At 48.7% G+C, this 14,797-nt stretch overlaps 1 protein-coding gene across 1 annotated transcript; it reads left to right on the forward strand.

Annotated features, from left to right (window-relative positions):
- The first annotated feature begins 5,083 nt into the window (after nt 1-5,083).
- IRF1 (interferon regulatory factor 1) lies at nt 5,084-12,028 on the forward strand. The gene is made up of 10 exons (XM_063413674.1): nt 5,084-5,230; nt 6,496-6,587; nt 7,540-7,639; nt 7,828-8,004; nt 8,328-8,377; nt 8,507-8,642; nt 8,799-8,912; nt 9,513-9,556; nt 10,383-10,518; nt 10,953-12,028. The coding sequence occupies exons 2-10, from the start codon at nt 6,501-6,503 to the stop codon at nt 11,051-11,053; spliced, it is 945 nt and encodes a 314-aa protein (XP_063269744.1). The 5' UTR covers nt 5,084-5,230; nt 6,496-6,500; the 3' UTR covers nt 11,054-12,028.
- The last annotated feature ends 2,769 nt before the right edge of the window (nt 12,029-14,797 follow it).

Consider the following 14,797-nt stretch of genomic DNA (forward strand, 5'->3'; position numbering starts at 1 on the left):
TGCAGGCAGGAGATGGGTGCAGGCAGGAGATGGGTGAAGGCAGGGGATGGGTGCAGGCAGGAGATGGGTGAAGGCAGGGGCTGGGGGTGCAGGCAGGAGATGGGTGCAGGCAGGAGATGGGTGAAGGCAGGGGCTGGGGGTGCAGGCAGGGGCTGGGTGCAGGCAGGGGCAGAAGGTGCAGGCAGGGGCTGGGTGAAGGCAGGGGCTGGGTGAAGGCAGGGGATGGGTGAAGGCAGGGGATGGGGGTGCAGGCAGGGGCTGGGTGAAGGCAGGGGCTGGGGGTGCAGGCAGGAGATGGGTGCAGGCAGGAGATGGGTGAAGGCAGGGGATGGGTGTGCAGGCAGGGGCTGGGTGAAGGCAGGGGCTGGCAGGAGGTGGGGAGTGCCTCCATGAGCCCCCAAAGGGCCCCTGCCTACCCCTGAGAAGGGCTGGAGGCACAGCACCACACTCTACAGCCACTGGCCTGTCCTTGCCTTCCCGCAGCTGAGAAGTTGGGCACCTTTTCCAATCAATCTAGGATGGAGCAAACTTTCTGAGCCAGGAGCCAGATGAGGGGCACACCAGCCTTGCCCACCACGTGCTGCTTGTCCCTTTGGCTTGACTCCTGCTCTGTGGATGGCTGGTTGGGCAGAAGGTGCAATCCCACACTCAAATGGATACTCTAAGGGTAAATAAAAGAACTTGAAGACACAACTCACCTTTTTTCTACTGATCTCAGCCCTAGCTTCACTGGCAGGACTCCTGCAGTCTCAAGTGCACAGATTCCCATTTGACTTGGGGGGTTACTGGCCAGGATGCCAGGAGCCCTGGGCACCCCGGGTCAGCACAGCCCTGTGACTGTCCCACTGCTGCTCCACTGTGCCCTGGGTGAAGATCCATGGGCACCAGGAGAGGCCAAGTCTCTCTGGCCTTTTTCAGGGAGCTCAGGCTGCTGCAGGTCTGCCCCCTTGTCAACAAAACTGTCAGAGCTGCCATGTGCCTACAGCTCATGGGACTTCCCTCAGCAAATTGCTCATGACATGTCTGTGTCCTCCTTCAAGGTGGAGAGGAAAGTAAGGAGCATGGAAAGTCCAAGACCACAAGTGAAGTTTTAGCAATTTACTTTATTCCCACCAAAACAAGCACAGAATCTTTTTTGGGGTTAATTTTAAAAAATTGCTGTGCTATCACTGGGAAGAATTGGAATGATTTTGAGTCTTCAGATAGGTCTTTCCAATTCCAGGAAACTGTAAACGGCCCATCCCAGGATATATTTATTGTAGCCTGCAGATCAGAGCACTTGCTGGGATTACATCATGCCAGCTGGGCAGAGTTTCAACATTTCTGACATTCATTCTCCTGCATGTGCTCCAACCAAAGTTCCTTTCTGTAAAACAGGCATTTATAAGAAATGGAAACAGCTTGCAGCAAGCCCTGCACCCTCACAGCTTCTGACCCAGAAGCAGCTAGTTTTGTTTGTCTGTCTTGGCAGTTTTTAAGGCTGATACTCTATCCCTTCTCCTGAAAAAAAATCACTGTGCATTAACCCCTCACCACCTGGAAAGCCCTTGGGAGGAAGAGGCATTTCCTGCCCACAGATGACCTGTGTCACCAAACTCTGACAGCAGCTGGGTGCTCCTTAGGGAGAATCATGACAATGTTGGGGTTATAGGAACAACTCTGCACCCATTTTTTATGTCCTACTACAAAAAGGAAGGTTTGTTTCTGAGTGGATGGGGAAAGGGGACAGAGGCAGGTGGGGGGGAGGGGCGTGAAATTAGAAAGGGCTTGAATTAGAGCCCCAGGTAGAAAAGAGGAACAAACAAACCTTCACAGAGCGGGGTCTGGAAGGGCTGTTGAGGCCTGGTGGGCATGGGAAGGTCCTGAGGAAAAATGGAAGGAAGCAGCCAGGGCCATGAGGAAAGAGATAAGAGGCTCCCTCTCACCATGCTCCAACTCTTCCCCTCCACAAACCCCTGCTTCATCCTGTGGTTGTTCACTCCCCCCCAACAAATACTGCCTGGGCATGCAGACCTGGGGCTCTGCTGCCTCCCTCGGCTCACTACCAAGTCACCAGAGGCAGCTTTCTGTGGCAGCCCCCAACCCCATCTCTCCCTGAATCCATCTCCCCCTCTCCTCACTGTCAGAGCACAGATTCCCCACTGTGGACCTTCTCCCCTGGCTGGGTTCACAGGGGAAGGGAAAATCTTCAAAGCAAAGACTGTCATGAGCGCTTGGTGTAATGCTCAAGCTCTTTCCCCCAGACACTTTAGAGATTTGGAATCTGAGGCTCACCTGGAGGTGAATGCAGCTCTTAAGTCTGTACCCACATGGGCGAGCATGCCTGCACTGAAGTGTGCTGGTTCTCTGCCCCTTACCTTCCAGCTTCTCCAAGTGTTTCTGGATGTTTGGAGGCTCACCCCATGGCACACAGGGATCTGTATTAACCACGATTTCCTTCATACAGCAAAGGACCAGAGCCATCCTGAGCGGCTTAAACAAGAAGAGCAATGATGCCAGAGAGAAAAGAACCATGTTTGAGCCTCTGTATCTGATCCACAACTCTCCCTCCTTAGAGGCCATGCCAGGAGCTGATGTCATCCAGGTCACATTTTTTGCATCATGATAATTAAAGTCTTCCTAGGAGCTCCTTATCTCAGGGCACTGGCTGAGAGGGAGAAGTACATGTTACAGGATAACAAACACAGCATGCTGGAGTATCAGTTCGGGATTGAATGTGGTTTAAAATAAAGATACTATTAAATATTACTTCTGCATTCCACAATCCTAGACTTGGGATCCCCTTGGATCAATTAAATGTGATAAAATATGTCAGAGATCTGCTTCTCTGTGTCTCAATTTACTGATAAAACAAGGGAATTGGCCGTTCATTGAGAGAATATGAAAAAAGGTGTCTAAGGTAAGATGCCTGTGAAATAAAGCTGGAGCAGTGCTATGATTCTGCAGAAGATAAAGATGTTGACATTATGGAAATTCTTGGGTGATTACTGGGTGGAGCAGAAGGGCTTTATGGCCAACCATTTATTGGCTCCCTGAAATCATTCCTTCATTATACTTTTATATGTGACAAATTTAAGTGCATATTCTTGCTACTTTGGGTAAGCTGCTGAAAGAGTGGTTAGTGTAGTGGGATAAATGAGAGGAAGGAGTTAGTTTAGTAAGGAGGAGGCTTTGTAAGCATGGTATAAGCAAGTCTGACACTCAATAACATTGTGGAGACACAAGTTGTTATTTCCTTGTTTCAGCAGAAAGACAGCAAAAAAGTAAACAAACTTAAGCCATCCCAGGCTGGGCAGGTCCTGCTCCATGGGAACGTGCCATGCAGATGTGGGACAGGACACAGATAGAAAGGTCAATTAAGTTTCATTAAGTAGGATCTGTCTGGGTTTAAACCCAAGGAAAGAAGAGGAGATTGTAGGGTGGGGCTCTTAACTTTCCTTCATGCATTTCTACTGTAGGTCTATTTATTTGGTGTCTGCTGCCAATTCCTGACAAGATACAGACTAAATAGCCAGTAAGGGTCTCAAGAGTACTGAAGTCATGGATCAAAAAAAGTTACTGTTCAAAATTTAGACGTGTTTGATACGTTTTGTGTGTGCAGACCTTGGCCCATGAAACCAGGAAGCTCAGAATTCATTTTTTCTAAAGCTGAGTGCGTTGTGAAAGCAAACCATAGGAGGCTGTAACTCAAAAGCAATAAGCATATTTTTTGGTCAGTATTTAGGTTATATAAGGGCTGGTGTGAATATTTTTGTAGATGACATTTACATTGAAACATCAAGTATCTTCTGTCTTCTCTTTTTCAGGCTACATTTATGTTAGCTTCTATTTGTCCAGTAATATCGAGTATCTCTACTTCTTTGGTTATTTGTTTAATTTACCTAATGTGTTGTATCTTTATCTATGGTGAAATCTCTGTGGTGAATGGTGCCTCCCTCAGCACAAAGACCCGACTGGAGGATCCTACCAAAGTTATGTGTCAAGCAGACAAAAAAAAAAAAATAGTTAAGAGAAAGCATGGGACTCCTACAGGGTGTTTCTCTGCAGTTAAAACCAGGTTGGGGCTTTTCTTTCATCTTTATATTAAAAGAAGAGAAGTTGCCAGAGCAGACAGTCAGTGTGGTGGTGTCACACTCCTGTCTCAGCTGCCCATGCATCTTTGTGCCTCTCTCCCAATATAAATTCCTGTTGTATATGACTACAAACCTCCCTTGAAATTATGGAAGTAATTAAAAATGCTCTAATATTCTACTGAATGGAATGCACCTTGAGGACATTGGGTGAAAATCTCCCTGTCATAGAGTTGCACTGGACTGCAGTGAAATCCTGATGGTTTCAGTAGCCTTCTGTCACGCAGCCATTTCCCTTCCTTGGGCTTCATCCGAGAGGGACAAGAGGGGACAATACCATTGGTCACCATTTATCACAGGATCACAGAATCCCAGAGTGTTCTGGATTGGAAGGGACCCTAAAGGTGCCAACACCTTGCAATGAGGACACCTTCCAGAAGACCAGGTTGCTTCGAACTGCATCCAACCTATCCTTGAACACTTCAGGGACAGAGCATCCTCTCTGGGCAACCTGTTGTAGGGTGCCAGGACCCTCATAGGGAAGAATTTCTTTTTAATATCTGATCTGAACCTATCCTCTGAAGCGTGAAGCCATTCCCCCCTGTCCTGCTGGGGGCCACGTGGCTGCCTGGCACACCTGCTCCCTGGTTTAGGTGTCTCTGTGGGAAGGGAACAGGGTATCTCTGCGGGACGGATCCCTTGGGAGGACGGGGCCTGGGTCCCGTGGGACAGGGACTGGATATCTCTGTGGGACAGGGACTAGATGCCCCCGTGGGACAGAGACTGGATCCATCGGTGGGACAGAGACTGGATCCATCGGTGGGACAGGGGCAGGATCCCTCCGCGCTCCGGCGCTGCATCCGTCCGCGGGGCCGTGCTGGCTGCCGCGGGCGGGGCGGGGCCGGGCTGTCGGCGGGGAAGCCGCGCCCCCCGAGCCGCTGGTGCTACAACAGCGTGATTTCCCCGAAGTGATGCCGCGGCGGCCGCCAATGGCGGGCGCGGCCACTCCTCGGCGCGGCGCGGATTGGCCGGGCGGCGGCCGGGCCCGGGCGCGGGGAATCCCGGAGCCGCCGCGTTATACCCGCGGGCGCGGCCGGCGGCAGCCAGAGCGGGGTGCGCGTCGGCCGGGAAACACAGCGGGGCACGCACCACACAGCCAGGTGGGTCGTGTGCGACATCTCCTATCCTAGCTCCTATAACCTGTCTCTTATCTCCTATAACCTGTCTCCTATATCCTATATCTTACATCCTATATCCTATATCTTTCTTACATCCTATATCTTATATCCTATATCCGATATCCTATATCTTATATCCTATATCCGATATCCTGTATCCTATATCCTATCCCACCGCTATCCCCCGCGTTGCGCAGCGCGGGGGTTCCAGGGGCAGGCGCCCCGCGGTCCCTGCAGCGGTGCCGGGGCACGGCGGGGCTCAGCGCTGCCCGAGCGGAGGCGGCAGCGCCCGCCGCGGTGCGGGGAGCTCTGGAGGCGGAGCGGGCGCATCGCTCCGGGGCCGGGGTGGGCACCGCGCGTTTCTCCTGCGGGCAGCGGCCGCGGTGCGGCGGACAGGCCCTCGGAGGGGTCAGGCTGGGGCGGGCACAGCCGCAGGGCCGGGCACGGCTCCGCTCCGCCGGGCACGGCTCCGCTCCGCCGAGCAGCCCCGGGCGGAGCGGGCGGCCCGAGCCCCGCTGCCCGGGGCAGCCCCTGGCAGCCCCGGGGCGGGCACTCTCCGGGAGCTCGGCCCGCCCCCGCCGAGCGGATTGCTGGTGAAAGTTAGAAGCGTATTCTTTGAGCCATCTTGAGCTGTGTGTTTTGGAAAAACACCACAAACAGGAAATTATTTGTGCAAAGGAAGCGCCAGGAGGGCCGGTCCTTGCGGCGGCAGCGCCGCTCTTTGGGACGGGTCGTGGTGGAATTGGGGATACCCACCTGCAGCGGGAGCGCTGCCGCCTACCTTGCGCAACGTAATTAATAATAAACTTTTAGGAAGAGACTCTTAAGAGACTCTCGACTTTTAGTCGGCGCCTCTCCGTGGCTGTAGAGCGGGGGGACAGCCGCAGCCAGCGGCGGTGCTGGCGGGAGGCTCCCTCCCAGCACGGGGCTGGGAACCGGGCTGGGAACCGGGCTAGCCCCGGCCTGGTCGCTCCCACGCAGCGGCGGCTGAACAGCCACTGCTGCCATCGGCCTCTTTGCCGAATTCCAAACCTGAGCCCTGTTTCGGAGCCGAGCCAGGCGGAGCAGGAAGCATTTCCTTCCAGGAGCAGGTGAGAGGCACTCAACAAGAGTTCAGACTCCGGAAATGTAGCTCTCGGTAGCATTGGTGGTGATGCTGAGCACGGGAGGTGCCGGAGGGGCGACGCTGCAGAGTGGTTCCAGCAGTGAGGAGAGTTTGTCTGAGCTGTTTGTTACTTCTTTCACAGCCAATATGCCAGTGTCAAGAATGCGCATGAGGCCCTGGCTGGAAATGCAGATTGATTCCAATCAAATACCAGGACTGATATGGCTTAACAAGGTGAGGCTGCTTTGTAGTATTATCATTATTGTTAGTACTACTTGTGTATCATTAACATTCCTTGTTCTGCACCAAATGACACTGGACACAAGTCAAGATCATAAAGGAAAAGACATGGAGAAAACTTGCCAGCATTACATGTAAAAAGCAACAGTTTTTGTTTGTAGAAAAGGTAGCTCTGCTTGGTTCCACAGTGGAGTAGTTCTATTTTTCCCCCAGAAAATTCCCAGGGGAGGAATGATAAATTTCACTGGAAACATTCTGAGTATGTTGGAGAATGAAGAAACCTTCAAAATGTCTTTTAACTCCTGCTGCTCATTGAGCCAAGTCACGTCCTGTTCCAGATAGGCAGCTACTGTTATACTCCAGTGACTTCCATTTTTAAGATTCGGCCTCAAAGAAATGTATTTTTTGATCTGTAAGGCATATCCCTGTCGAGATCACTGAGCTTATTTAACCAAGTCTCTGAAGTTTCCATATCCACCCCAAGAAGATATTTAAGCTACATTTTTGTGTAGGATTCCTGCAGGATCATATGGGCAACTGCAAAAAGGGATTCTCTGACAATGTATATCTAGAAGAAATGCTGTAGTCTATGACATACTAATAGGTTAGATGTGATGTATTGAAATTATTCTGAGAGAAAGTTGATGATATTGCTCACTTCTACTGTACTGTAGCACATTTGAGTTTTTTCTCCTAGTCTCAGAAACCATAAAAAGCCTTAAACACCATGAACAAAATAGATGGAACAATGGCTATTCAATTAAAATATAGATTAAAATAACCATTGTAGTTACATGCCAATAGTTATAACCCCTCCTGCTCTACAATATAGAGGGGGCGGGGGGTTATAACATTTCTAAGCCGCATCTGAGAACTCTGCTTAAATCTATCCTTCCAAACTGTGATGTTTCTTTTTTAATTCAAATCTCTATTGGTTAAATTTCAGGATAAGAGGATATTTCAAATCCCATGGAAACACGCAGCTAAGCAGGGCTGGGACATAGAGAAGGATGCCTGCCTTTTCCGGAGCTGGGCCATCCATACAGGTGTGTGCTGGCTTCACGTTCCCATCAGTCTAGGACCAACTTAAACAAGGCAGGTTTTTTGCCTTGACTTACACTGGTAGTTAGATTAACTACTAGTGCATGTGTCAGAAAATAGAATGTTGGTATCTTTTGGTAGGAAAAAGCAGCCCTGGAAAGTCTAAAATACTCAACCCATCTGTTATTTATAGGAAGGTATAAAGAAGGTGAGAAAGATCCTGATCCGAAAACCTGGAAGGCAAATTTCCGCTGTGCCATGAACTCCCTGCCTGACATCGAAGAAGTGAAGGATAAAAGCATCAACAGGGGCTCCGCTGCTGTCAGGGTTTACAGGATGCTGCCACCCTTGACAAAGCATCAGAAGAAAGGTAAATCCTTGGCAATCCAGCTGGAGTTACACTGCTTAAACAGCCCTTAAAAGTCCTGCTCTACGTAAGCAGGGCCTAACAGACCTGTTGGTAGCACTGGTGCTGCTGGGCTTGCCCACTGGTTATTGCTGGGAACAACTTGTACAAATAGTTAATTTTATCCCAAATTCCTTAAACATGCCTAAAGGCAGCATCAGGGGGTCATGGGGACTGGCTGGTGCTGGCAGCAGTTGAGCTTGCTGAGCAGGTTTCAAGGCTGCAAGAGCTCACACTTGCCTAAAATGTGCAGCCCTTTCTCACATTCGTCTTATTTTATTTCACAGAAAGGAAGTCAAAGTCTTCAAGAGAAGTAAGAAACAAGAGCAAGAGAAAGGTATGTGTCTGTAGAGGCAGCTGAAGAAGCTAGAGGTTTTGGTGGTTTTCTTTCTTAACTTTTTTTCATATGGGAACTTGTGTGTTCGTAGACAAGTCTTTCATGCTTTACCCTTTTTTTTTTTTGTAGTGTTATGAAGAGACAAGGCTGAAAGAGTCAGCAGAAAGCTTAACCAACACTCCTTTGCCAGATGACCACAGTGGCTACACCATTCACGACTATGCAGGGCAGGAAGTGGAGGTGGAGAGCACAGCCATCACCTTAGGTGAGATGCTGGGTTTGGGTCTGAGCAGAGTGCAAAGTGCATTTTGTGCTAAAGATGAGCCTTGGGGCTGGGGCAGCTGCAGTGTCAGACTGGCAGGGAGGAAGCAGAGGTTGTCCTGTCCCTGCTGTGAGTGCCAACTCCTGGTGCATCCCACAGACCTGTCCTCCTGCGAGGTGAGCAGCTGGAGGCCAGCAATGGAAGTCACCATGGCTGACAGCACCAACGACCTCTACCAGCTCCAGGTGTCCCCCCTGGCCTCGTCCTCTGAAGGTGGGTGTTTCTTTTTTCCTACCCCAGTCTTTCACTGGTCTGCTCGAGGCAAGGCAGCAGGATGAAGGAGTGCCTGGGCCAAGAGGAGAAACAAGAGCTGTTTTGTAGAAAAGACAACCCCCACCTGATAGATTTGGGAATTTGGAGTTACCAAACCAACCAGGGTGCAGAAGGGGAGAGCTGGCACATGCCACCTGCCCATGGGTTAAAGGCTCTGAAATGCCACCTGCTCCAACAGAGATGGCAGAGGTTGCCGTGCTTCCCACTGGGGAAATAAATAATTAGCATGGATACATCAGAGTGGTTCTTCACTCAGGGGGCAAATCATCCTCCTGTCATCTTCCACAGCAAGTGGGCTCTGCTCTGTTGAGTCCTGGGGAGGCGTCAGAGCTGGCTGGAGCCCTGCACCTCAGCATGCAATTGTTGAAGAGCATCAGAGATGAAGGGCTGTGAGGAGTCTGGGGTGGGCATGAATAAAAAGTAGTCATGTTGTGTGACAAGAGAATATGAAGCGGGTTCTGTGATGAAGAAGCAGAACTATGAGGGCTAAAAGTTGACATCTATGTTTTCTTCCTTTTTTTTTATGTGCTTACAAAACAGTCACAGACGAAGATGAAGAGGAAATGAATACGGATATTTTTAAGGTAAAACCAGCTCTTCTGGTCAGAATAAAATTGTCCAAAGTTGGTGTTTGTACCAATAGAGGAAGGGAAGCAGGTATCTGATCCAGTCTCATGTGAGCTGAGCATACACTTTCTTAATGAGGAAGCCTGAAAAATTAAATACAAAAAGCTGCTTTGCAAACATGAACTGGAGAGGACACACCCATGGAAATATTTACCCTTCATGTGAAAGTCAGAGGAAGCTACTGAGTACTGCTAAGACTGCAGGCTCATAGAATCACAGAATCGTTAAGGTTGGAAAAGATCTCTAACACATCAAGTCCAACCATCAGCCCAGCACCACCACCATGTTCATTAAACCATGTCCTCAAGTGCCATATCCTCATGTCTTGTGAACACTTCCAGGGATGGTGACTCCACCACTTCCCTGGACATGTTCCAATGCTTGACAATCCTTTCCATTAAAATTTCTTCACTAGTATCCAATATAAACATCCCCTGGCACAACTTGAGGCCATAACTTGATCTCAGGTTGTTGTATTAGGGTCTGCAGAGATCCTCTAGACCTTTTTATTTTGCCCTTCCCTCCACCTCTGATGTTTTTAGCTCCTAATCTGCATTTCCAGATGTGTCATGCTCATCCCACTGATAAGATAGGAAAAGGTGCTCCAGCCCTTGCTGTTTTGCATGAACATTTTTTTTAAAGACTGTGACAACTTTTATATAGCTTAGCATGAGAAAATAGAACTTGATCTTGTTGCTTACCTGTCTCCTAATTAAGGACAAGTAATCAAACATTGCACCCACAGCAGGAAGGAGCAGTTTTTACCATCTCCTTCTCTTCCAGCTGCTTGGACCAGCCCAAGACTGGCACAGCACCAACATTGGGGGGAAAGGGTTTCTCACCAACGAGTCAAGCACCCAGACCCTGTGCAGCACCTATGGCTACAAGGAGCAGGATGGGGACATCGACACGACATCAGGTACAGGCTCCTGGGCTGGCCCTGACAGCCAAGGCCACAGGGCAGTGCAGATGAGACACTAATTGGGAGGCAGCAAAGGAAATGGAGGAATTCACCGTTCTGAGATTTCCAAGCAGCCTGTTGGAAGGCTGTAAGGAATTTGTTGATAAAAAGGAAAAGTCTAAAACACCTCCAGTAAGCAAATCCTGCAGATTTCAGGCTTATACATGTGTAAGTTAGGTCTTGGAATATAACTGGAAAATTTCCTCTAGTAATAGCTTAAATGAAACAGTTTAATAGAAAGTGTTTGATGTATTTTAGGAAAATAATAGTCTAAAATATTTACTCTCATCTGAGAAATCTTTCAGGTTTTGATATTTATTTTTAATATAGCTATACATTAGTTTGCTCTTGCTGCATTAATTCAGTGCCCATTTTTGGTTCCCTTTATCTAGGAGAGATGGATTTCAGATTCTTTGACCAGAAAAGCAGCCTAGACTTCTCCTGGCTGGATACAGTGAGGCCGACCATGCAAGTCATTCCCTGTGGATTGTAAACCTTGGCTTCCTCCAACCACAAACTGCTCCTGGATAGAAACTTCAACAAGCATGGAGAGACTGGAAGGAATTTTTTGATGCTGACTGAAGAAAGAAAGTAGCTTTTTTGTTCCGTTTCAGTTGTAGGCCTGGAAAGGTTACCATGGAAAACACCATGATCAATGTAAAAAAGGAACCCCATCTCACCAGCAGGACTCTGGCACTGAAGGTGCTCAGCTGCAGCTCCCACCTTGCTGCTCTGGGGTTGAAGCTTTTGCTGGAAGGTGTCACTGTGCCGTGGAGTCTGACCTGGTGGGGGACCACAAGCCTGGGGAGCAGGCTACCATCCTCCCCATGTGTGGTGTGACGAGCACTTTACCCACAGTGTGCTTAGAGGAGGGACTGCAGATAAGTCTCTGACCCGTTAGTTTTGGTTGCTGCTTACCCGTGCAACACTGGTGACATTGAGCTTAACAACTATTATTACACTTTTGCAGAAAAATTGGGCTAATGGGCCATCTCTTCTTTGATTTACTCTGTCATATAGTTCATCATTCAGACCTTTTAAACTCTGTTAATAGACCATTAAAATGTGAAGATTCAGTTTAGGCTTTGCTTCCGCCTGGCCCATTCCCCAGGTGCACTCCTAGGATGCTCTCTGCCATAGACACACCCTATCTCTTTCTCATATAAGTTCAAGAGCTGCTGCATGAAACAATTTTGCACTGATAGGGGCAGAGCTCTTCATTTTTGCCATGCCTTTTGCAGATTCCTTCCAGCACTCTGTGGGGATTCCTCCAGTACAGCACACAAGCTGTAACATCCCCCAGATCCTCTGGATCAGCATGTGCAGGCGAGTGCTGGATGGAAGAGGGTCTGATGTGCGTGAGTAAGGAATAGATAGGAATCAAATCACTAAAGACTATTTTCTTGTACATTTTATTTTTGTATATAAAATGTTGTTTATTTGTTTTAATAAAATGTTTTATATATGACATGTTTACTTCTTCTCATGGAGGAGCTCTGAGGATGCATTCCAGTTTTCTTGAAAATACCCAAACAGATGTGCTCTTGAGACAGTTGGAGGGTTTTTTCATGACTCATGAAAGCACAAAGAACTTTGTTTGCTCTTGTTTTCTACCCCCCAGCCTCTTCCAAGTGCAGCTGACGGGTGGATTCCTACATGTCAGGCAAGGGGAGCCCTGGTGCTGTGCATTGCAGGGTAATTGATTGGTATTTGTCATCATGTGCAAGTCAGACCTGACTCAGAGCAATGTAACAGGCTTCACTAAAAAATCCTGTGCAGCAAGCCCCTGCTAGGGATGTTCCTGTCAGTAATACCATTGTCTTCTGCTATTAAAGCAGCAGTAAAGCCATAGTAAAACACCTCAGGTTTGCCTGAAAAGAAAGCACAGGCACAATTCAGAAGGCAAGGGGAAAGAAGCTGATTTCCCCCTGAATCTTTGGTTCATTTGCTGTAGTTCATGCTGTAAAGGTCTGATGTTATTGCATCCTGTGTGGCTGGATCCAAGTGAGGCTGAGGCAGTGTGTGAGAGCCAGAGCCACTGACGCTGCCTGGAAAACCCCCGTGCTGTGCTGGCCTTTGGGGAATAACTTCATGTTCTGGGCCACAGCCAAGGAGAATATCGGGCTGCAGGAGAGGAAGACCCAGCCCAAAGGGCTGGAACAAAGAGGACATTTCCTACTGCCTTTGGCACAGGCTCTGCTGCAGCCTGACCCGAGGGGCAGGGACAGTGGTGAGGCTGACTGAGGGAAGAGAGAAAACCGAGTGCCAGGTCCTGGGTCTCAAATCCAGCACAGTGCAGTGGAGGGGCAGCCCAGGGAGGGAGAGGAGCCCTTGTCCTGTTAATCATTAACCAGCCCTCCCTGGCAAGGAGGCAGAGAGCAAGGCAGACAGCCTGAGGCAGGCAAGCCCAGGAAGCACCTCGGGCAGAGAGCAGCTCCTGCTGACCTCATCCTGGCCCTGCAGGAGTGGAAGCTGTGAGGGCAGGGACTGGGCTGTCCTCCCAAAGTTGGCACACTCCCTGGCAGGCTATCGGGCCTGAAGGTCCACAGGTTGGGAATCCCCTCCAGCTGGGAATCCCTGAGTACCTGGGCTGCCTTCAATCACACACACCTAAAATCCTGCAGATCTGGAGCAGGAACATTTTGAACACAAGCAAAGAAATCACTCACCAGGTTTAAACCTTCCAGTGTTTTAAGTGAGCCTACAAAAGAGACAGAGAGCAACTTTTAACTCGGGCAGACAGTGACAGGACAAGGGGGTGTGGCTGCAAACTGACACAGAGTAGGGTTGGACTGAACAGATATTGGGAAGAAATTCTTGATTCTGGAGGGTCATGAGGCCCTGGCATAGGCTGTCCAGAGATGCTGTGACTGTCCCATCCCTGCAGTGCTCAAGGCCAAGTTGAGAGGGGCTTGGAGCAACCTGGGATAGTGAAAGGTGTCCATGCCCATGGCAGACTGGACAAAAATTAGCTTTAAGGTTCCTTCCAGCACAAACCATTTGATGATTCTATGATTCCATGACCAGATTTGTGTCCTGGTCAGCTGCAGCAGCACCTTCTACCAGGGAGACAATGTGGGGCTGCAGGGCCCAGAGCTACCTCTAGCCCTGGGACAGGACACCAGCTCAGCATCACCATCACAAGAAGGAAATCTGTTGTAAGAGCCCTTGCAAATTTACCACACGTGGGGGGGGAGGGGGCAGGAGAGAGAGGGGAAACTTTCTATGATGCAAACATTGCTAAAAATAAGGTAGAGATTAATTCATCCATTCATGCATCAAAGGGGGCATGCTTTTCACAAATATGCTCGCATAATATTAAAAAAAACAAAAACAAAAACAAAAAAACAAACAAAAACAAACAAAACCCACCAAAAATAAAAACCCAAAACAGCATTGAAATGTTCACAGATAAAAGGTTAGACCAAGATTTGGGAATAGAAGAAAGCAGCAGTAAATGCCTCACACCCAAGGACCAGAGACGTTCTCCAAGACTATTTTATCAGGAAGTTATAAATGCTTTCCCTTGTTACCTGCCAAGGTACCTGCATGTCTGACTGCATGTTGGGTATTTTACCTGTGAATAGTGGTGAAGTCCTGTGACAGAATTTGGTAGTTATTCAGCTATTAAAGCATCTGTGTTGCCCGATCCGAAGAAAACACAAACAACCGAAGTCGTTTATGCGGTGCTTTATTGAGGGCCCTGGGAGCCTGGGACTAGCGTCCAAAGTCAGAGCCCCATCTCACAGAAATTTTACAGGGTTTTTATATGTTTCTTTACATGATTTCTTCATCGTAACAAAATCTTACTTAATTCTAACACCTGGTACTATTATCTTCTTGACATTTAGGTTCCTGCCAAAAGGTACATTCCTTAGATAAGTGATTATCTCTTAGCTACACTGCTTGCATTACAAATTTCACTATAATAGTTCATATCTGCAGGTTATACGTGGCCTACCAAGCCTTAGCATGACTACTACTAATGTCAACTATAAGGTTCTCTACTAGCTAAATACAGTTTATTTTAATCAAATGGCAACATCTGGATGGATAAATTCCACCCCAGGTATATATTGCCAGTTTTGTTGTTTTGAACCCTTTGGGAGGGGAAGAAAAACAGAGTGGTGCTCTCCAGCTCAGGAGTGGGGTGACCTGGGGGCTACTACACTGAGCTGATGCCTAAGAGGCTCCTCCATCCCCTCCAGGGCAGGTGGGACTTGCAGAAGCAAAAGAC

The sequence above is a fragment of the Prinia subflava genome, chromosome 16 (assembly GCF_021018805.1).
Source record: "Prinia subflava isolate CZ2003 ecotype Zambia chromosome 16, Cam_Psub_1.2, whole genome shotgun sequence".
Lineage (NCBI taxonomy): Eukaryota > Metazoa > Chordata > Aves > Passeriformes > Cisticolidae > Prinia > Prinia subflava.

Bases quoted from the DNA above. Each gene is read 5' to 3' on its own strand.
- IRF1 (XM_063413674.1), top strand. From the start codon at position 6,501: ATGCCAGTGTCAAGAATGCGCATGAGGCCCTGGCTGGAAATGCAGATT. The intron at 8,378-8,506 runs GTATGTGTCTGT...TTTTTTTTGTAG, and splicing joins GAAACAAGAGCAAGAGAAAG to TGTTATGAAGAGACAAGGCT. The intron at 8,643-8,798 runs GTGAGATGCTGG...TGCATCCCACAG, and splicing joins GAGCACAGCCATCACCTTAG to ACCTGTCCTCCTGCGAGGTG.